Source organism: Chiroxiphia lanceolata, chromosome 16 (assembly GCF_009829145.1).
Source record: "Chiroxiphia lanceolata isolate bChiLan1 chromosome 16, bChiLan1.pri, whole genome shotgun sequence".
In the NCBI taxonomy this organism is placed as follows: Eukaryota; Metazoa; Chordata; class Aves; order Passeriformes; family Pipridae; genus Chiroxiphia; species Chiroxiphia lanceolata.
The window spans coordinates 14566012-14587158 of NC_045652.1; the positions used below are offsets into that span (position 1 = coordinate 14566012).

The 21147-nt window shown below is 51.2% G+C and overlaps 1 protein-coding gene across 2 annotated transcripts in view; it reads right to left on the bottom strand.

Moving 5' to 3' along the window:
• Positions 1–2880: 2880 nt before the first annotated feature.
• CACNA1H (calcium voltage-gated channel subunit alpha1 H) overlaps positions 2881–21147 on the bottom strand; it is a 120768-nt gene continuing 102501 nt past the window's right edge. The window contains exons 30-36 of one of the 2 annotated variants that reach the window (XM_032703853.1): positions 17497–17575; positions 15631–15752; positions 14715–15047; positions 12905–13057; positions 10435–10618; positions 6556–6734; positions 2881–5837 (exon numbers count right to left, since the gene is read on the bottom strand). In XM_032703853.1, the coding sequence (XP_032559744.1) occupies positions 4704–5837; positions 6556–6734; positions 10435–10618; positions 12905–13057; positions 14715–15047; positions 15631–15752; positions 17497–17575 (2184 nt within the window). In that variant the 3' untranslated portion in view covers positions 2881–4703. Of the gene's footprint in view, positions 5838–6531; positions 6735–10434; positions 10619–12904; positions 13058–14714; positions 15048–15630; positions 15753–17496; positions 17576–21147 lie in introns of both variants that reach the window. The other variant, XM_032703854.1, reaches the window with a different exon arrangement.

A 21147-nucleotide genomic window follows, 5' to 3' on the forward strand; every position in this document is an offset into this window, starting at 1 on the left:
GTTACGTGTCTAAATCATGGAGTGGTTTGGGTTGGAAGGGACTTAAAGCGCCTCTCATTTCATCCCCTGCCATGGGCAGGGACACCTTCCACCAGACCAGGTTGCTCCAAGCCCCGTCCAACCTGGCCTTGGACACTTCCAGGGATGGTCCAGCTCTGCCCCCATGTCCGGCCCTGTGCCAGGCAGGGCCCTGCTGGGTACGGGAGATGTCGCTGCCATGCAAAGTGCCTGGTCTTCCATGAAGAATTAATTTGACTGAAACTTGTTATCATTGGGGAGATTTTTATTTTGGTTAATGAGCAAAATTAATTAGTAGCTTGGTCTGAGCCAGTCAGAATAAATTGACAAGTAGGCAGGAAAGGGGAAGAGGAGCTGTTTCCCAGCAAGGTCACTGGATTTGATAAGGGCATGAGGAATAACCAAGCTCTGGGGAGAAGAGGGGAAGGGGCATGAAGTCATCCTGTTTATCTGCTGCCCACTCTGGTGGTGACTGCATTTTTTGGGGATAACTCAGGTGGGAGAGCTGTTCTCTGTGCATCTGACAAACCTTGGGGACATCTCCACGGGCAGCTTATGCCTCTGTGTGGGGAAAAGTGGAATCAACAATAAGCTGCTCCAGGGGATTTCAATCAAATATTCAAATAATTAATCTGGTTTCTTCCCTGTGGTGTGACAAAATGAGAGTTGTTAGCATTTTCTCCCTTTCATCATTAACAGATTTATTTCCTCACTGGATAGTCCAGTGGCCACAGCTGGAAAGAACAACCAAACCCTGATGTACAAGTGAGTCACACAAGTCCTGGCATGAAGGACAGCCTAAGGTGGGGATGAAACCCTCCTGGTGACATCCCTGTGTGCATCAGTGTCAAACCAGGGCATCACGGAATAGAATCAGAATATCTCGAGTCAGAAGTGACCTACAGGGATCATCAAGTGGTGCCAAAACCCATGGAGTGCATCAGTGCCACTGCACATCCCTCATTCCAGAGAAAACCCTCTGCACCCTCCCAGCCTCCCAGTGGAGCTGATCCCATGGAAAGGGCTAAAACCCCTCGTGGGAGAGGCAGAGCTGCCTAAGGCAACACCATTTTGCTGGAAGAGGACAGAGCACCCACCTGGCGTGAGCTGGAGTTATTCCAGGGGCACGGCGGGGTTCCAGCACAGAGACATGTTGAGCTGCTTAAAAACCAAGGAGTGACAAAGATTTCCCCTCAGCCCACGCTGTGGCTCTGTCAGGCTGTGGTAAAATTCCTAATTAAGTGCCCCTGTCTGGAAGATGAGTGGCCTGAGCCGTTAAAACACAGCCACAGCACTGAAAGCTTAAAAGGGGGAAGTTTAATGGATAAAGTCAATTTAATTATTTATCCTAAGAAAGCTTGTACAAATATCAAATGCTTATTAGCATTCATGCAACCTGTCTGATCTCACAGCACAGACAGATTAAGGGTTGGGGCTAATTTGGAGTCACGTTTGGTTGTTGGTGATTTTTAAGGCTCTTTTTTTTTTTTCTCCCCAGCACAACAAAGAGAATTTCAGATCGAGATTTACCCTTGAAGCAGAGCCCCTGTGAAGGCTCTTTGTGATGGTTTCCTCTGTCCCTTCCTCAGCGTGGTGGTTTTTAATCCCTGTTTGATCCCCACTCCTTGAGGCGGCTCCGAGTGAGCCCAGATGGACTCGGCGCCCATCCCTGTGGGCTGTGGGTTTGCTGGAATGGAGAGTGGTGGGGCAGAGTCTGGCTGATAAATGGACATGACTAAATTGTCATTAAAAATGCAAAATAGGCATCGATCCAATTAAATAATCATGACTTGCATTTGCCCGGTGCTTTTCACTTCCGACCTTAAGCAAGGCTTGCAGAGAGCCCGGGGGAAATTGCTTAATGCTGCAGAGATTTAATCAGCAGGAAAATTAACTCTGGGTGATGTTAAATGGGTTCTCTATGCTGGTCGTGGCCAGGTCTGGGCTGAGGACGCAGCTCCGGGGGGTTTTGCACCTGGATGTCCAGGTGAGTGTCCCCAAAAGAGATGTCAGGGAGCATTTCATGGTCACTGTCTGCTCTTAGAATGTTCATTTGGAGCTTGGTTCTCCCCACACTGCCAGAATGTTCCTGCAGGCTCATGGATGGAGTAGTTCTGGGTCCTGTGGAGCCTTGTGGGGTTTGGGAATGTGTGGCTTTGCCAGAAGGCACAGGACTTGGTGTGAGCCTGGGCAGAGCCAGGACCAGTGGCCACAGGAGCAAATATCCCAACTCATTCCTGACACACTGCTGTGGCCTCAAGCCCTTCCAACTTGGTCTACAACCACCTCTCCATCACCAAGATCACTCTCCAGCCCCGTGGTGAGAGGCTTTTCCTCCAGCTCTGTGGCACCACAAAGGGGATTCAGGCACTGGGGACGTTTCCTTTCCCAGAAAAGCTAAATAATCCCAGCAAGAAATAACACCCCGAGTGTCCCCCCTCTGCCCAGGGACACACCAGGGCATCCCACAAACCTCCAGGCAGCATTTGGGGGGATTCACTTCTCTGCTCCTTAAACTGCAACAAAAGGAGCTGTTAATAATGACTTTTATGGCTCTTTCCTGGAATTCCTCACCATCCCACTGAGACAGAATCATTATTTACAATAATCCTAAACGACTCCTAATTACAGCGGCGCAGGTGCTCGGAGGCACAAGGCCGGATTAACATATGGAGGCTCCTGTGTGAGCTGAGGGATCCCCTGAGTGGGAGGTGGGAGCAGCCCCAAACACCAGCAGGGATGGTCCAGACTGGAATCTGCAGCCCCAACGGCCACGTTGAGGCAGGAGGTTTTAGGGAATGCCGAGCTCTGGGAGCGGGACGGAGACCTCGGGCATCCCTGCGGCACAAAGTCAGGCCATGCTTCCAGTTTATACAGTTTAATACATGTGAAACAAGATACATTTCCTTTTGAGTAATGAATGCATAAATAACAGAAGATATATGTGAATGCATAAATATGAGGCGGCACGGAACGAACCAAACGAAAACCACTGGTTTCATTTATCCCCCCCCCGGATGTCTGTGCCCTGACCTGCTGGCACATCCTTGCCATGGACTCACTCATTCCTCCTCTTCTTTCCCGTCAGCTTCCCATGGTAAAGCTGTGCCACGGGGAGAGGGCCTGGATGAGGGGTGGGGAAGGGGCAGGGACCGGAGGCTAAAAAAGGAAAATCAACCCCAAAACTGCAAAAAAACCCCCCAAAAGTGGTGTTAACAGTGACCTGGATTCCTCTAAAGGCTTCTCAGTCGGCGCTGGAAGGGCCTTGGGAAGGGGATGTGTCCGAGTGTGGGTGCAGGGATGAGGAGGGAAGACTGACAGGGAGTGCAAACGGGGGGGGGTCACAGCTGCCCCCAGGCTTTGATTGAAATTGTTCTGCCACAAGGACAAATCATCACCTTAAATGCTCACAAAGAACTCACCTAAGACAGTTCTTTACACCTTTACATACTGTATCAATAATTTACTTAGAACTGCAGTAAACAAAATACATTTCTTAAATAATTTACTATTTATTTGTTTTGTTTTTTTTTTTTTTAATCACTCTGTAAGTTTAACTTCTTTTGTTTTTTTTTCATAGTTTTTTTTCCTCTGCGACACAAGAAACCGTGTTTGTGCATGTCAGTTCAGATTATTGCGACGTTTAACCTGAATTTCAGTTAAAAAAAAAAAGGGAGGGGGGGGAAAAAAGCAACAGGACAGTTGGACACACGAGAAGAATGAATAACTTATTATTGCACTGGCTACAATTCAGTAGTGATTTGGTTTTTTTTGTCTGTAGTTAGGACAACCTCTAAAGTACAAAAGAAAAATGAGCGAGACGTCGATAAGCATCAGCTGTGAGAAGAAGCTGGTGGGATGATGGTGGAGGGGAGGAGAGGAAAGAGAGGGAAGCGAAGAAAGAGGAGAAACATTTGGAAAACGAGTGGCTGGAATAATTAATTCCACAGAAAACCCAAGGAAACACCACCCAGTTGCGGAGTCACATGTAATGCAAAAAAACCAGTATCTCTGTTTCTCTATAAAAATATGTGCATTATGAAGACAGAGTTTTTGTGGGTCTAATTTTTTTTTTTTGTCTTTTTTTTTTTTCCCCTTTGTTTTGTATCTCACAAATACATAATTTCTATTTATATAACTGCTGATATACAGACAATGTACAGCTCTCAGCTCCCCGGGCACTCCCCGCGTAATGTGACAGCTCCAAAAGGTGCCTCGGTGAAAGTTGAGCATCTTTAAAAAAACCCAAAAAACAAAAACCCAAACCCAACAAAACAACAAAACCCCCGAGAGAATCCTCCAAATCCCAACGGCCGCCACCTCGGACCCAAATCAATGTGACCAAGGCCGTGGAGGTGGGGTAGGAGGGACAAAGCGACCCCCCTGCAGCGACTCCACCTTCCCTTTAGAAAAGAAACCCCCAAACCTCTTTGCAAATCCCCTCCCCAAACCCTGTCCCCATTTCCTCCAGCCGTTTGTTTGGTTTCTCTTTTCATTTTTCTCTGTGTGTGTGTGTGTGTGTGTGTGTGGATTTTTTTGCAAACTTCGGAACCAGTGACTGCGCCGGAGAGGGAAAACCCCGCTGAGCAGCCACCCACGACCCCGCGGCCGCTCGGTGCCCACTGCGGAACCCCTACGTTGGTGTCAAGCCCTTGAGACCCCCCCTTTTCCCCCCTCCCAGACAGCTATACTGGGTCATCCACGTCTTCTTCTGTGGCAACAGTCACGGGGGCCAAGTCCTGCTTCTGGAGGGGGCTCTTGGCGATGCCCAGCAGCTCTTTGCTTTTCTCGCCGTTGCTCCGCTGAGTCTTTAAGTGATCCGGCTTTTTCAGTTCGGGGTCCGGCCGTGAGTCCGGCGTGGACTGCCCGCTGTCCAGGAGATCCGAGAGGCTGCTCAGGGAGCCGCCGTCCAACTGCTCGAAGGAGAAGTTGGGGATGGTGAGGTGCTCCCCCCGGCACTGGGGCTGGCCCCGGCGCTCCGCTTTGGAGCCCGGCTCCCCGGGCTGGCTCTCCGCGAGCTCCAGGGATTCTCTGTAGGCCGGGAACTCGCAGGACGGGGTCCTTCTCCTCAGCATGCTGTTCTCGGAGGGCTTGGCGCGCGGGGCCACCCCGCCGTCGTCCTCCATGGGAGGATCTATAGAAATGCAGGGCGGGCTCATCTTCTTCTTCCTCCGGGCGCCGTGGATGTAGTCGGACTCCGCCTGGACGTGGGCAGGGAGCCGCTGCTTTTCCTCGGCAGGGTCCTGGAAGCCGCAGTCCCGGTCGCCGAGGGAGGGGCAGATCTCGATGGAGTGCCGCCGCTGCTCGTCGGCCCAGCTGGGCTTGCTGAGGAAGCCCTTGGTGTCGGTGCTGTAGAACTTCTTCAAGTCCTTCTCCCTGCGGCCGCCGGAGAGGCTGCTTGTGCTGCAGTTCTTGAGGGGCACCGGGGACGGGGCCGGGGAGATGAAGGGCGAGGCGGAGCAGCTCCCGGGCTCCGAGTGCTCCTCTGCCCAGTCTTTGGCCGAGCTGTTGATGTGCCGAACCTCCTCGTCCGCCAGGTCGGAGGGCTCGCCGGGGCAGCCCTCAGGGCTGGCAGGGCTGGGCGGCCGGCTGGGAACGCCGCGCTGGCCGCAGGGGTGCTTCCGAGGCAGGGGGCTGAGGGGGTGGTGGGGAGAGCCCGGAGGGGTGGCTGGCAGGGAGGTGGCTGTGGAATGCAGGGGGCTGGGGCTGAGGGTGCTCTGGGGCTGCTTTGCCGATGGAGGTGTCTCTCCAGGCTCGGCTTGCAGGTTGTCCGCGCGGTCCGGGGTCTGTCCATCCACTGAGTCCATTTGAAGGGCCTCCTGGAAGGGGAGGAGAGAGTGGGGAGAGAGCCTGGGGATCTGCTGGGGCAGCAGCACTTCCAGTGGTGAAACACAGAATGATGGAATCACAGAATGGTTTGGGTTGGAGGGGACCTTTGAGATCATCTGCCATGGGCAGGGACACCTCCCACTAGCCCAGGTTGCTCCAAGCCCCATCCAACCTGGCCTTGGACATTCCCAGGGACTGGGAGTCCATGGCATGTGGCAGAACAGTTGGTCAGTCTAACACACCCCGTACCACCCCACTGTACCAACCCCATCAGACCTTCCTGTATGAGAGGATAAACCTTTCCTGGCAAGGGCCTACGTGTGCAGGGCTGGGATCTACCGGGCCTTGGTCTTGCTCTAGCCCCAAATCCTGAGTCATCACAACCCAGCACAGTGACCCCGTGTAGGGCTGCCTGGAGGCTTCTCACAGCACTGGCAAAAGGGAATTGGGCACCTTCTCCCCTTGCTTGAGCCCTTCCTTCCTAGAATAGCACATCCACGGAGATCAAAGCAGGCAAAAAAGGCCTTCCCCTGTGTGCCACTTGCTGAGACTGGAGTACATTAAAATTCATGGCACAGAAACGCTTTATTCTAAAATGAGAACTATACTCTTAGCTCCAAGAAAAGAAACGTGAGAGGGGATTGGAGAAGAGGGGAAGGAGCTGGGTGACTCCAAAGGATTTACCTCTGCAGGCTCTTGGCCTCTCACCTGCCTGCACAGCAGCTTGCTGAGGACAGGAGACCGAGGTGTGACGTTGGGAGGAAGGACCTTCCAGTGGTGCCGGCCCTCGTGGCTGGGGGAGCAGACAGAGAGCTGGAGGGATTCCACTGGGACCCTCAGGGAGGAACACGTGCCCACGGGCTGGGAACGGATGGAGGTGATGGATCCTGGGACAGAGGGAGAGAGAGAAGGAGAGTAGTCACTGCTTGGGTGGGAGATGGAAAGGTTTGAGGTAGAACCGGGGACCACAGGCTGCAGGAGGAGGGAAAAGGAAAAGCCTGCTGGGCCTGGCTGAAATCCCAAACCTCAGCATAAGCCTTGGGCAGTGCCAGGATTAAAAACCAGGTGTCCCTTGTCCTGTCTCCTGCTTTGAACACTCAGGGATGGCAGGAGGTTACACTTGGAGGAGTTTCTGCCATTCCACAGCATTCCATGGGGTTCTGCTTGCTCTGGGATATCCTGTTACAAACTTTACACTCACAGCCTCTATTTTCTGTTTCAGGTAACAGGAACCTTCTCCTGCAGCTGCCACAACACTCAGGGTGTCCACCAGGACCACGTGGCAGCAAAGGAAAAGTAGGAAGAGGGGTTGCATTTGGAACCGTGGCATTGCTGCTTTCCTGGTGGCACTGATTTGGGTGGATTGGTTATCCATCTGTTTGGAGAACGTGGATTTGGGAGGTCTGGTGGCTCTGCTGGATAGTCAGGACACCTGGGTTGTCTTTGCAGTGCTGCCAGGGCTGGGCTTCAACCTCACACTGCTCTGCCACATGGAGACACGAGCAGCACTTTCCACCTACAGCCCTGGAGAGGCAGTGGAAGCCCTGCCATGGAATGAGGGGCAGCACTGATCTGTTCTTTCTGTGACCAGGGACAGGACCTGAGGGAACAGCTGGAGCTGTGTCAGGGCGGGTTTAGGTTGGATATTAGGGAAAGGTTCTTCCCTCAAAGGGTGGTCGGGCACTGAACAGGCTCCCCAGGGCAGTGGGCAGCAGTTGGACTGGGTGACCCTTGTGGATTCCAGCTCAGGGTATTTTAGGATTCCATGACTTCTCTGGGAGCAGACACCCCTGGCAGGAACAGGGCAGCTTTCCCATTCACCACAGCCCAACCATCACCACCACCAGCCCACGAGGCACAGCCTGGCTGAACATGGGCTGATCAGCAACTTGGAACCTGCTCCAAGTGCTCTGACAATCCCTGAGCTCATGTTGCAGGCTGGAATCACTCTCTTCCTGAAGGCTCCCAGGCCCCTGGCTGAGTCTGAAGGCAATCCCTCCTCCCCAGCCCCTTTGTGGTGCTGCTTTACTGCATTTCTGTGCTGTTTGAAAGATCTCTTGCTTTTCTGTTCTTTTGGCTGCAGGATTTATTGTCCTCATTAGCCTGAAACCCAACGTTTGTTCCTCCATTGCTGCTCCATGTTAAAAACACAGTTATCCATCACTTCAAGAGATCTCACCCAGAGGTCGAGAAACTTGAACCTCTGACAGAAAACATCCAGACACATTTCAGTTGCATTTCACAGAGAGATTTGTTGTTGGGGAGAAAGAAAAGTTAGTCTTTAATCATTTTTCTTTTGGAGCTTTTCTCCAGAACTCCACAGAAGGAGCAGAGCAACGAAATTCCCACCCCACTTCTCCCTCATTCTTTTTTGGGCTCCCCTAGACCCAGAATTTCAGGCTGAGCCTGTGCTGTTCATCTGCTACTCCAGGCTTTATAAAATGCTTTTTATGATGCAGAAAAACTGTGTCATAAAATCTGTCACAAACATGGTCATAAAATCCAAACCCTATGTTCTCCTCTCTGTCCTCAGTTGGAATTTCCTCCTGTTGGAAGCTTTCCATCGAGCTCTCATACAGGAAACCCAAACCCCCTCTAAACTGCAGGCTCAGGAACACCAAAGATCTCTGGAGTTGGATTTTTTTTCTCTTGTTTTTTCTAGGAAACCAGGAAACTGTATGTAAACCCAAAATATCACAAGATCCTGTCATCTCAGTGTTTTCACTGTGTGGTCAGTGGAGTACTGGGAGATGATGAGATCCTGGACTGACCTGGGAAGCCCATGGAAGCACAAATGCTAACGGGAGTCTCCATGGGCTCAGTTTTACTTGCACATAATTTATGGGACTATGACTTGAAGAAGAATTTGGGCAGCTCAGGAGCAGCACAGCTTGGGGCGATGCTGGTTGGAAGCATCCACCACCAGGTAAAAAGTCATATCCCTGTCCTGTCCCTCGCTCAAGGGCTCTTGGAGAGAAATTTGAGAAACATCACAGAATTCTTGGTCACTTCTACCCACCCCTGCCAACACTGCAGCAGTTTCATACAGGTATAAATTCTGCTTTACACCCACTCCAGAGACGAAAACCAGCCCCAGGAGCCCAGCCATGAAACTCAACCTCTGTTTTCTTTCCTTAGCAAAGAATTTGCAGGTGAAATAATAATAAATACCGAGCAGAGAACACGAACTGGTGCCCAGAGAGTTTGAACAAATAGAGAGTTGTTTCACTCAAGGAAATCAGAGCAGGGTCTGCAAACCCCCCCCTCATCCATCCAAGCAGTTCTTGCCTTTCAAACCACGCCAGATCAAAGGAACTGGGGCTGCTAAAAGTTCTTGGGAGCCACTCCAGGAGCACATGTGCTTTTAGGGAGGCAGATATTGAGTTTCATATCGATTTCCCCTTCAAACCAGCTCACACAACAAAAGAGATGGAGAGGCATTTTCAGGGAAATGCACTTGGATGCAGCGTGGGTACGTGCCCCCTCAAAGCTCTGTGTAGCCCATGCTTCCTGGGTGGTGGGGGGCTCTCCGTGAGATTTATTAGGAAGCACTGAAGAGTGGCTTCTAATCCTTATACTAATCCCAAATAAACTTCTGCAGCTCTGAAATTGATGTAGGGTCTTAAAAGACACTGCCCTGAGGCTGCAGAGTGCTTGGAACAATGGATGTGAGGAGCTCTGGCCAGAAGCAATTCCGACTCTGGCTTTTGTTGGGGTTGATGTTATTGATCCTTGGGCCGATCACTTCAGGAGGAACGCGCAGCTCTGTTCCCTTTTCCTCAGCTAACAGCCTGTCCTCTGTGCCTCAGGCATTGCTTGGGAGCCCCACTTCTCCCCAGACACCCCACCCACCAGCTTCCTCCTGGGAAAATACAGGGATGTGATGAAAACATGGAATTATGGGAAACCACCCTCCTGCTGATGGTCACCAAATCAAAGTAAGCCCTGCTCAGGCCACCTGCAGCACGGGCTGGTTGCTCCCCATATAACCATCACATGTACCTGCTGCCCCATGGCTGGAATCATGGAATCATTTAGGTTGGGAAAGACCACTGAGTCCAACAATTAACCCAGCACTGCCATGTTACCACTAAACCATGTCCCCAGGTGCCACATCCACGTGGTTTTTGAACACTCCCAGGGATGGTGACTCCACCACTGCCCTGGGCAGACTGTTCCAATGCCTGACCATGGTTTTGGTGAAGAAATTTTCCCTAACATCCAACCTAAACCTCCCCTGGCACAATCTGAGGCCATTTCCTCTCATCCTGTAGCTTGTTTCCTGGGAGCAGAGCCCAATCCCCCCCTGGCTCCCCTCTCCTGTCAGGGAGTTGTAGAGAGTAGGAAGGTCCCTCCCTGAGCCTCCTTTTCTCCAGGCTGAACCCCCCCAGCTCCCTCAGCTGCTCCTGGTGCTCCTTCCCCAGCTCTGCTGCCTTCCATGAACACACTCCAGCCCCTCAGTGTCTTTCCTGTGAGAAGCCCATAACTGGACACAGGATTTGAGCTGTGCCCAGCACACCTCATCCCTTCCCTAGTCCTGGTTTTGTCTAGGAAGGAGAAGGGAAGGGAAATCTCCACAAGCAGTACCTCTTTGGGCTTTGCAGGGGTAGGTTTCCATCTCCACCTCGTGAAGGGGGAAAGGGGCTTTCGCTGGCATCACGGGCCGGAACATGTAGCTGTCGTTGGGCAGGGAATGCATCCGGGACACGGAGATCTTACGGACTGTCAGCAGGTTCTGGGACTCCTGGGGCCTCAGGGAGGCTGAGCTGCCCTGCAAGGACACAGAGAAACGGGATCAATCTACAGTGAACTCCTTCCCATCTGCTTTGTGGTTCAAAACCTCCCTCAGGTGTTCCCCTTGGGGTCTCACCCACAGTGGGCAGCCCCGGTGACCAACAGGACACCACAGGTACACCGTGCTGAGAGAAGAGTTCAGCCTGTGGCTGGGGTCAAGTGAGGCATCAGTGACCCTCCACTAAATCAACTCACAGAGAACAAGCAAAGCCCATCCATTAAACACATGAGAAAACCAGTGCTTATCACACCGTTCTGCTCTGACACTCCCAGGGATGCCTTCGGTCTGTCCTGGGGGTGATGTCCTTCTCAAAGCTCTGGGACAGAGGGGCCAAACCAGCTTCTGGAAATTCTTGTGTTATCTCCCCAAACCACACACACAGGAAGACATTTAAACACACACATCGACACCACTGCAAACCCCGTGGGCTCCCTCCTATGACATGGAGCATTTTGGGCACCACTGACCCCCAGAGGAGGCAGGGGGAAGGAAAAGACACTGTGGCAGTGAGTTATGGGGGTGTGGAGCCTGTTTGGGGGTAGCAAAGGCATTTTTCTTTGTTTGCTGTCGCTGTGAAATGGGTCTGGTTGGAAATGCCTGGACAGAGCATCTCACAAACCTGAAATCTGAGCCCTCACTGCCTCTCCCAGGCACTTTGTCACCTCAGGCACCTTCCAGCAAATCCATCCTGGGGTCTTTAAGGAGCTTTAGGGACCCAAAAGATGCCTCTGTGGTGCCGATGGAGAAGCTGTGAGAGGTGATGCCATGACTTGGCCAAGTGCTGGGGGAGCTGGAGCCCCTGGAGCAGGACCTGCAGCCTGGCTCCCTGCCCCCAGTTCTGGTCCTAGACACATTCCCCTCACAATTGACCACATTATCTAAAATACTACTAATCACTCTGGTTTTCCTTTAACGTCAGCCTCCCAGTGACTGATTGAAAACATTTTCCCAGCTGCATGTCTTAAATTAAATGTATTTTGCTTTGCTCTGCTGGGCTGTTTTCCCTCTCTGCCAGCAAAACCTGGGCCTGAGATCCCTCAGGCTTTGAGGTCACCAAGGATCTGGTTAAATCCGGTTTTTTTGCCATATATTTCTGGTTAAAAAATTTCTTTCCTCGGCTCCCTAAAGACACACATCCCAAGATGAATTACTCAGTGCTTTTACCCTGTTGAGCTTGGCTGGGAAGCCGAGGGGGACCATCAGGAGGGATTTACAGGTAGCTGGCACCCAGCACTGCCCGTGGCCGTGCCCAGGAGCCCTAAGGGTGCAAGCCAGGTCTCTGAGCTGATGAATTAATGCATCAGCAGCGTGGCTGTGCCAGTTGGCCCCTGGCCATCACAGCTAATAAGCTCCATCAGCACAGCAACACCTGAGCTGGAGGCAGGCGGGTGGTTGTTAACACCCCACAGCCACACAGAGAACAAAAGGTCTTGCTCCACTTTCTCAGCAGTTTAACAGAAGGATCAGAGCATTTGGCTATTAAAGCTCAGTTTGTCTTTGTAGGATCTTGTATGGACGGGACAAATGAACAGAAACCTCTTCTTGACATCAACCACCTCAATTTTTAAGGTTTCAGCTGTTGAGGCCTGATTAGGGACGTGGGCAAATTTCAAATGGCTGCAAGGCCACTGAAGCAAGTCCTTGAAATATGAAAGGTGGACTGCAGGCTTGCTGGCTCCCAGCTGGTGAGCTGCTCTTGACAGCCTGATTCCATACCCTGGAAATCAGGAGGGGATCTGGGCATTGGTTCAAGGGGCAATAGGGAGGGACTGAGCAAAGGGGGCTACAGCCCTTCTGGTCTGTTGGGGAATCTCCCAGAGCATCTCCTGAACCCACAGCTCTGGGGATTGCTGGAAGCCTGACCTGTTGAGCTCCTTCTGCCTCTGTTTCCTCAACACTGTATCATAAACAAGTTCTTACAGGAACAACAATAAAATCAAATTTGATGGTGTTTTCACCACAAAAAGGCTCTGCCTGCAGCTCTCGGTTTAATGCTTGAAGACACACTGCTCACACATCACACTGCACACCACATGTGACACTTCTTTTAGGGCTAAAAAGAGGATTTTCATTCCTATCCCACACATGGCTGCCAGCAGAGTCCTCTGGGATGTGGTGTTTTCCCAGCACGAAGGACAGAGGCTGGAAAGGACAGTCGTGGCTGTGAAGCGACAGGTTTGGGACAATTCTGACACCACCAGCAGCTGCACAGCACCAAAGCACCACGTCACAATGCAGAAGCAACAGTGTGACATCATTCACCTCAGCCTGGTGGCCTGGGCTTTTGTGGGAAGGTGGCAGGACATGGTGGGAAACAGAGCAGGAGGACGGGAATTCCATGCTGGGAGTCTCTGCCCCCTCCAGCGTGTCTGAGTCTGGGATGGCTAAAGACACACTCTCACAGCTCAGCACCTCCTTCAAATTGGGGAGATAAAAAGCATCAGTGGCACAGCAGGGCTGGGTCTAAACACTCAAATACGTTTGCCCCATGGCATTTCCTAATTGTCCCGTTCATCCAGAGCAGGAAGGAAGGGGAAAAGCACAGGTGGGCTGCGAAAAACTGTCAGAAAACATGGAGCATCTCACAACACCTTCCAGTGCAGCTTGCAGGGAGTGCAGGAGAGAGTGCCCAGGACAGCCTGGGCGTCCCAGATCATGGAATCACAAATCCTGGAATGGTCTGGGTTGGAAGGGACCTTCAAGACCACGCAGTCCCACCTCCTGCCATGGGCAGGGACACCTTCCACTACACCAGGTTGGTCCAAGCCCCGTCCAACCTGGCCACTTCCAGGGATGGGGCAGAGATGAGAGTGAGGGAATTCTCACAGCCCCACTGCAGTGCCTCTGCCTCACTGCTGTGCAGGGAAGGGACTCCTCACCTGAATTCCAGCAACCTGCAAGGGGAAATGTGTGGCCAGGTCCCTGCTCAGGCTGTTCTCATCACCTCTCCCTGCAGAGTTTCTGGGGTTGAAAGGAGGCTCTGAAGGGCTCCTGATGTGCTTGGGAGGTATTGGAAGATGAGAAAAACCCTAAGAGGATGGACTCAGTTTGCAATCCCAGCCTGTGTGAAAGGATGTACCCTCTCTTCCCGAAGTGAGAAAAGCAACCTGGCTGTTTCTGGTGTATTTTTCCTGCAGAAATGCTTATCAGGAACAACATTCAAACAGTGAATTCCCCATTGCTGTGTAACCAAATTTCTTCTTCCTTGTCTTAATAGAGTCTGATAGATTTTACAAAAATCTAATTTCATGTAATTTAATCTCACCCCCCCATTGATTTCACGGTAGATTTATTTGTGATCGTGGTGACAAAGGAATTCCATGTTCACTCTTAATCATATGCTGCTGACATGGGATGAGGCAATTATCTCATGCCTCTCCTTCCCATCCTGGATTTCTGATTGCACTGTTTTCCTACAGGACTAACAGGAATGGGAGAGCAGGCAGTGTCTGGAAAATCAACCCAGGAACTTCCAGCTTCTTGCTGAGGGGCTCTGACAATTCCCAGGGTCCAAGTCAGCCATGCCCCAAGCAGAGCACGGGCCAGTGGGAAGATGTAGTTTTTTACCAGTGCCCTCCTGATCTCCTCTGGAAATCCCAAAGTGGGATTAAAAAGAACCCAAGGAGTATATCTGTGTCCATGTGAAGGGAATTTATCCCAGGCCTTGCTGTATTTGTCAGGGCTGACAGTGCCAGCATTCCCAGGGCTTTAGGAGATTCCTCCCTGGTCCTGCTGCCCATCCTAAAGGACAAGGAGTGGTTGGGAGAGTAGAACAGGGACCTGTGGCTGTTATGGTTCCAAACTTAAAATTCACAACCTTGGAACGAACTGGAAGTGGCAAGAGATGGACTTTTCAACCCTTCCCAGGAACAATGGCCAGGACAGCATTTCCAGCAGCTTCTCCCTCCGGGAGCCCTTGGGAGATGACTCAGGACATGGGGGTGGTGGTGACACCCCGAGGGACCAGCAGAGCTGCTGTCCTGTCCCTTTGGCTCTGTGTCACCTGGCATCTGACTGTCTTGTGACCATCCCCTCCCTGCCCCGAGCACAGGAGCTTTCTGGGAGCTCTTACCAGGGCTTGGTGCTTCACCTGCAGCGCTGCCTTCACGCCCTCCTGAGCCCTGCAGGGCGCCCGGCCCGCCGGGGCCACGGCACCGCCCCTGCTCCCACCCGGGGCCGAGGTGCTGGTCCCTCTGGACATCTCCAGCTCGATCTCAGCATCCATCTCAGCATCCTCCTTGGCCTCCTTGTTGCTCTCCTCCAGGTGCTTCATCAGCACGGCCACCACCACGTTGACCAGGACGAACTGCGCGATGAGGACGAAGGTGACGAAGTAGACGGGGGAGATGACGGGCAGGTAACTGAGGCAGTGCTTGTCCTCCCGAGTGCATTCCCGGAGAGTGTCCTGCAGCAGGGGGGAAAAGGGCAGGGATTAACAAGGGCTGGGGCTCTGCTCAGGCTCCAAACACAGAAACATCCAATTAACATGCCCTGAACACAAAGGCTCGCAGGTACAACTAAAATGGAGAGAAAACATGAATTACATCATCTACAAAGAGGGATATCTTGTTGGCCAGAGAGGTTGTGGACTCCCCATCCCTGGAAGTGTTCAAGGCCTGGTTGGACAGGGCTTGGAGCAACCTGGTCTAGTGGAAGGTGTCCCTGCCCATGGCAGGGGGTGGAACTGAATGAGCTTTAAGATCCTTTCCAACCCAAATCATTGTGGGATTCTATGATAAATCCCAAAGGCACAGGACACAGAACACAAGGTTACCTTTCTCAGTCACAAGGACTGGTATAATTTTCCTGAAATATTAGATGAAGGAACGAAGTTTCAGGCTGAGGACAAATCACCACCTGAAAATACACTTGGCTTTGAAATCAGGAAGTTTAACTTGGAGGCTTTAAGAGGAAACCTTTTTATTTCCACACAAAATCTGTTTGAAATCTTTATGCACCTACAGGGAGAAGAAAGAGCCCAGACACACCTTCATGATGCCATTCCAGTTGTCCCCTGTGGACACCCTGAAGAGGGTGAGGAAGGCCATGCCGAAGTTGGTGAAGGTGGCGTGGCGGCTCAGACCTTCACAGGGATTTTCTTCGCTGCAATCTGCGGGACAGAGAAGCAAAACCACGTCAGTGGAGCCACGTCTGGCTTACCCAGAGCAGCCCCCCAAACCTGCTGGTGGGACCCTGGGCTGTGTCACACTGACAGGTGGCACTGGGGAGCGGTGATCTCGTGGTGGAATGAGATGAGCTTTAAGGTCCCTTCCAACCCAAACCACTCTGTGATCTCTCGGTTTCTCTTTATGGGCAGAGCCAACACAAAGAGACCTAAAAGGAGGTGGAAGCAAGCAGATTTCCTGGGCTGTCTCAAGAAATCCTGCTCTACAGCATCCTTTGTATGTTTTCCTCTTGATTATGTCCTTGCCTTGATGATTTTTTACAGGGTACATCTACCATGAGGGATAATTCACTGAGATAAAGTGGAGCAATTTGACATTTTCCCCCCGAGAATTAATATCCTAATGAATGCAAATTGAACAGACGAAATATCCCTCTTCCCATAAAACACAGGCTTGTTAAATATTCATCAGGTCAGGCAGCAATGTCTCTTGCTTGGGCATTTCACTCTTAGGTAATTATTTGGAGATAAATTGGAAGGAAAAACAGTAAAACCACTCCACAGATGACCAGCCCTGGGGAAGCGAGTGCTGATGGTGCCTGTGGCTGACATGGGCTTGCAGTGAGCAGGAAAAAGGAGTGAACTATTCCCCAGTTACATTCCCAGCTTGCTGCCCCACAGCAGGCCCCAGGCTATGATCCTGGGGCTGGCATTGCCAGTGGATGTGTGGAAAACCAACTAGGATTCAGAGCAGCAGAAGGTGCCTCTGTGAACAAGCCGTTTTTCACCTTTGTGACAGAACAAATACATCCATATATCTAGATAGATGTAATATAAACCCACAGTATTTCATTTGGGGTGGAGGCAGAATTAATTTTTTTCCCCCCCAGAATTTGTTGGAGACTGAAAAATAATTTGTTTTTGGTTGAAAGAATTATTCTGCTTTCAGGCACTTGCAGTCTGAGCAGAGGGCTGGACTCATAAAGGGGATTAATGACAGCCATAAACCCTCTGTGCAGGAAGGGCCCTTCTGGTGCTCCTGAAGCCCTAATTGGGATGGAATTGTGGAGGAGGCCGACACAGCTCCTTCCAATAGCATCTTTAGGGCAGGGACTGCTTTGCCCTGGCTTTGCTGGCTGTGTGTTTGCTCTCTGCCTCCACCTGGTTTTAGTGATGGACACATTCCTGACCAGCTGCAGTATTCTCAAGCTGGAGGAATAACTGGACAACCAGGAACTCCCTGATTTCTGTAGAAAGGGGAAGGTGATGCTGAGAACAACAGACAGACAAGCCCTGGGCAGCTGGAAGAGCAATGTCAGCCAAGTGCAGGGAGCTCATGGGGCGTGTGGTGGAAGGAGGAGGGACATGTTTGTGGTGGCATCTCTCCAGCACCACTCTGACCACCATCCAGCTTTGCAGACTCATGTTCTGCCTTCAGTAGCAAACTTCCATCTTTGTGAACATATATTTAAACAGTAAATAGCTCCTGTCCAGCCAAGGGTGGTGTTGGACAAGTCTCTAAATGTGTGTTTGTGCACGTTAGGCAGGTTCTGTGTTACATCCTCATGTGTCACCTGCGACCCTGAGATCAAGAGAGAACTTCCATCCTCAGAACATGAGCTGTGAAAGCTGAGGAAGGCCCAGGAACGAGAGAGAGAAGAGAGGAAACAGCGAGATACCAAATAAACATCAACCGGATGAAACGAAGGGCGTCGGGCTCATCACTCACCGAGCTTGCCAAACAATTCCACTCCCAGGGCAGCATAGATAAAAAACAGGAGCATAAAAAGTAGGCCAAGGTTCCCTACCTACACAAGGAGAAAGCAGAACAAGGGTCAGGCAAGTCGAGGTCATGAATTAAATCACTCCATCACATTTTCAACACAAGCAAAGGAGGGACGGGTGGCCAGAGGCAAATCAACCCCTGCCCTGGATTCCAACACCCTGGTCCCCTCTCACAGTTCTGCTTTAATGGACCCAGAGAGCTCCTCTGTGGCTGGGAATGAGCAGATACTCCATGTGCAAAGCAGTCTCTGGTGCCTCTCCATCACCCTCCACTCATGTGGAATTTGGCCACTCTCAGGGGCACTTCCCTACTGAGGGCTACTTTGTGACCTGGTGCCTTGAATTTCAAGGGCCTTTCCCCTTCTGTTTGGGACTCTGAGCATGAAGACAGTGACAATAACAAGCCACCAGAGGAACTGCTGACATGCTGACAACTGGTTTCCAAAGGTTCCACTGGCCTGGAGGACTTTCAGCAAAGGAACATGTGCTCCAGGGAGAGGTGAAGCTCTCCGAGGCTTCCCCTTTACAAACATTTCTCAACAACAGCTTCCTGAATTTTAGCTTTCAGTGTCTCCAAGGAAAAGCCTTATTCCATACACCAGCACTGAAATGCAGGCACCTGGCAGTTCTAGGTGCTGCTGGAGGTGTTAATGAGCCCTGCAAGGTGACTGAAGGGGGGTGAGAAAAGTGAAATGATGCTAAAAGGTTCTTAACACCAATGGCACTACAGTTATCCACACTGAGTCCATCACCAAATGAGATCCAAGCCTTGAAAACAGAGCAGATTTTTTTTGTGATTCGGGCAGAGAACATGAAGGGCAGAGTAACCTGACCTGCTACAACCTGCAAGTAACTCTGTTCACATTTATCTCTCCTGCCACTTTAATTGCTTGTGTCTATCAGCTCTGACAGAGACAAAGTGATCGAGTTCTCCAACCACACGTGGCATCACAAGCATCATTTATCCCTAAATAACAGTGAATCAGGTAGTCAGGCAGAGGGATTCCTGACCTCCAAGGTCTCTTCCAGTGAACTCCCAATTTGAGAGTTTTCTTCTCTGAGGTGGCACAGCCACGGTGGTGTTGGGCATTTTGACCACACTCTTTAATTTCATCAGAAAGGTTATCAGTGTGATAACTGTTATCATAAAATTAACTCATGAAAGAGGTTTTTTTTTTGTGTTAAAGAAATGGGAGTTGTCAAATCATCCAGTGGAGACTGTAATTGCTGTAAACCCTAAACTGGCTACTCCATGCAGAGCTCTGCAATTCCACTAACATTATTACCATCCTCCCGGGAATAACAGAGATAAAACAGGGATGTGGATGGCTGGGCTGGATTATTTCATCTGCCTGTACTGTCTTCTGGAATAATGTTTCCTGACTTGTGTCTGCTGGACCTGATGGTTTGGGAGACATTAGAAGGCAGCCTGCAAAGTGACTGCAAATGAGAAAACACAAGAAAACAGGCACATGCACAAATACACACACACACACACACACACAGCCAGGGAGGCAAATGAGCAAATAATTAAAGGGAAGGAGAATAAAAGTGATAAACAAGCCCTGTAAGTCAAGGGTATATTAAAGCCCTGCAGCAGAGGGTTTTGGATTTTGCTCAAAGCAGCCTGAATATTTTACTGCTATTTTAATGCCTAATAAATCAGCCTGCAAACTTATGGCATTGATGAAATTCCAAAGAATTTAGACTAACAACAAAGTTCTTACCAGGTTATCAGTCAAAACCATCATCTGGCTTTCAACATGCAAGGGATGTTATGAGCTGACATTTGTTCATAAACAATTTGCTACTTTCTAGTGGGCATTAGCAAAAGATTCTGTATTTATGATGGTGACTAATTGCATCACTGAGCCAATGTGGCTCATAACAAGTCCTTCAAAGGCCACAAAGTCTCATAACAGAATCCTTCAAGGCATCACAGGCAGAGCTTAAAAATGCTGGAAGAGCCCTGTTTGCTGCCGTGGGGTTTGCTGAGCCCTGAGAGCAGACATGGGGCAGCTCCAAAGCTCAGCTCGTGCCCAGGATCTCTTGGGAAGTGCCTGAATATCTGGCTCTGATTTGGAAACGTGGCCATGTGACAGAGATGTGAGACAGAGCAGCAATGGAAAGGTCCTGGGGTGGGTTGGTGGGACCACCTTCCCTGATAAACTCCATCCAACAGCCAGAGCTGCTCCCCATCCTGCTGCCCTGACCACCCCCTGCATCCACGTGTGCAGGCAGCTGGATAATCCAGAGGCTGGAAAGAGCAGCCCACAGGCACCTGATGCTCCAGAGCAAAACAGCTCAGGTGCTTCACCAAAGCCCCTCAGGCTGTTTGTGGAGCTCCTGGAGCAGGACAGGGCAGGGCTGGATTGAATATTTTGGCAGTGCTTGCCCATGGCTCTCTGCCCATGTCCTGGGGTAAAGGGGATAAAGGAAAGGGAAAGGGAAAGGGAAAAGGAAAGTCCTCTTCAGTCCATGGCCTCCCCCAAGGCCTGAGCACAGAGAAGGACCCAAGGCTTGTTCCCAGGGATGGGCTGAGGTGGAGGCAGCAGGTCAGGCAGTGGCTTTGAGCAGAGGGAAGGCAGACTGAGAGTGTTTGTGACCCTGGGTGAGTCATTCCTCTCCTGCAACTCCACTTCCCCATCTGTAAGTCCCTCAGGGATAGGTGGTTAGTGTCTCCAAAGTGCTCAGAGATCTACTGAGACCAGCCAAGGAAAAGATGGGGCATGAATCATGTTGCTGAAAGGAATGGGAGGGGGCAGGAGTACAGCAGCCAAAGGCTGGGATGCCTGGGTTGGACTCTCCATCAGGAACAGAAATCCAGCTCTGGCCAGAAGCCTCCACTCTGGCAGCCAGTGACCCAGGCAGGCTCTGAGAGGTGGTTCTGCTCCAGCAGCACTGAACAGGTCAGCTCTGGTTCATCCAACTCCCCCTGACTTGGGCTGGGCACAGAAAACTCCAGATATTCCCTTTTTCTGGCAGCCAGGGGCTATCCATCATTTCCTGGGGCTCCAGCACTGAGGAAGGCAGGGGACTGCAGGGAGTGAAGCAGAGATGAAGAACGTCTTGGAGATGTTTCTGGTGCCCTGAAGTACCTCAGAGAAGCCATAAGACATGGAGATGCTGGTGAGCATCTTGTGATTCCTCCTGGACCTTCATTTCCTGGAATCCTGGCTGGCAGAACTGTCTGTGTGCCTGGGACAGAGGGATGCTGTGGGCAGAGTCCTCCATCCCACCCAGAGGAGCAGGGAGGGCCTCTGTGAGGAGCTGCCATTAAAAGGCCAGGAACAGCTTTCCTTTTCCCAAGGAAAGGGACTTTCCACACACCCAGCTGGCCTCTGCTCTCCCTGCTCTGGGAGAGGCACTGATGGAGTAAATGTCTCCTCTGGTCCCAGTCCAGCAATGCCTGGGTGAAGCCAGTTCCTTCCGTGCCTCTTCCAGCTCTGACATCCATTATTCCTCCACCACACCCTGGCATTCCAGTTGTTGATGCAGGCAGTGCACACAGCTCCCTGGAATGCCTGTCAAGAGCAATTTCTCACAAAACTAAGCCCCTGCCAAACCTTTCCAAGGACATGAGTCCTCCTCATCT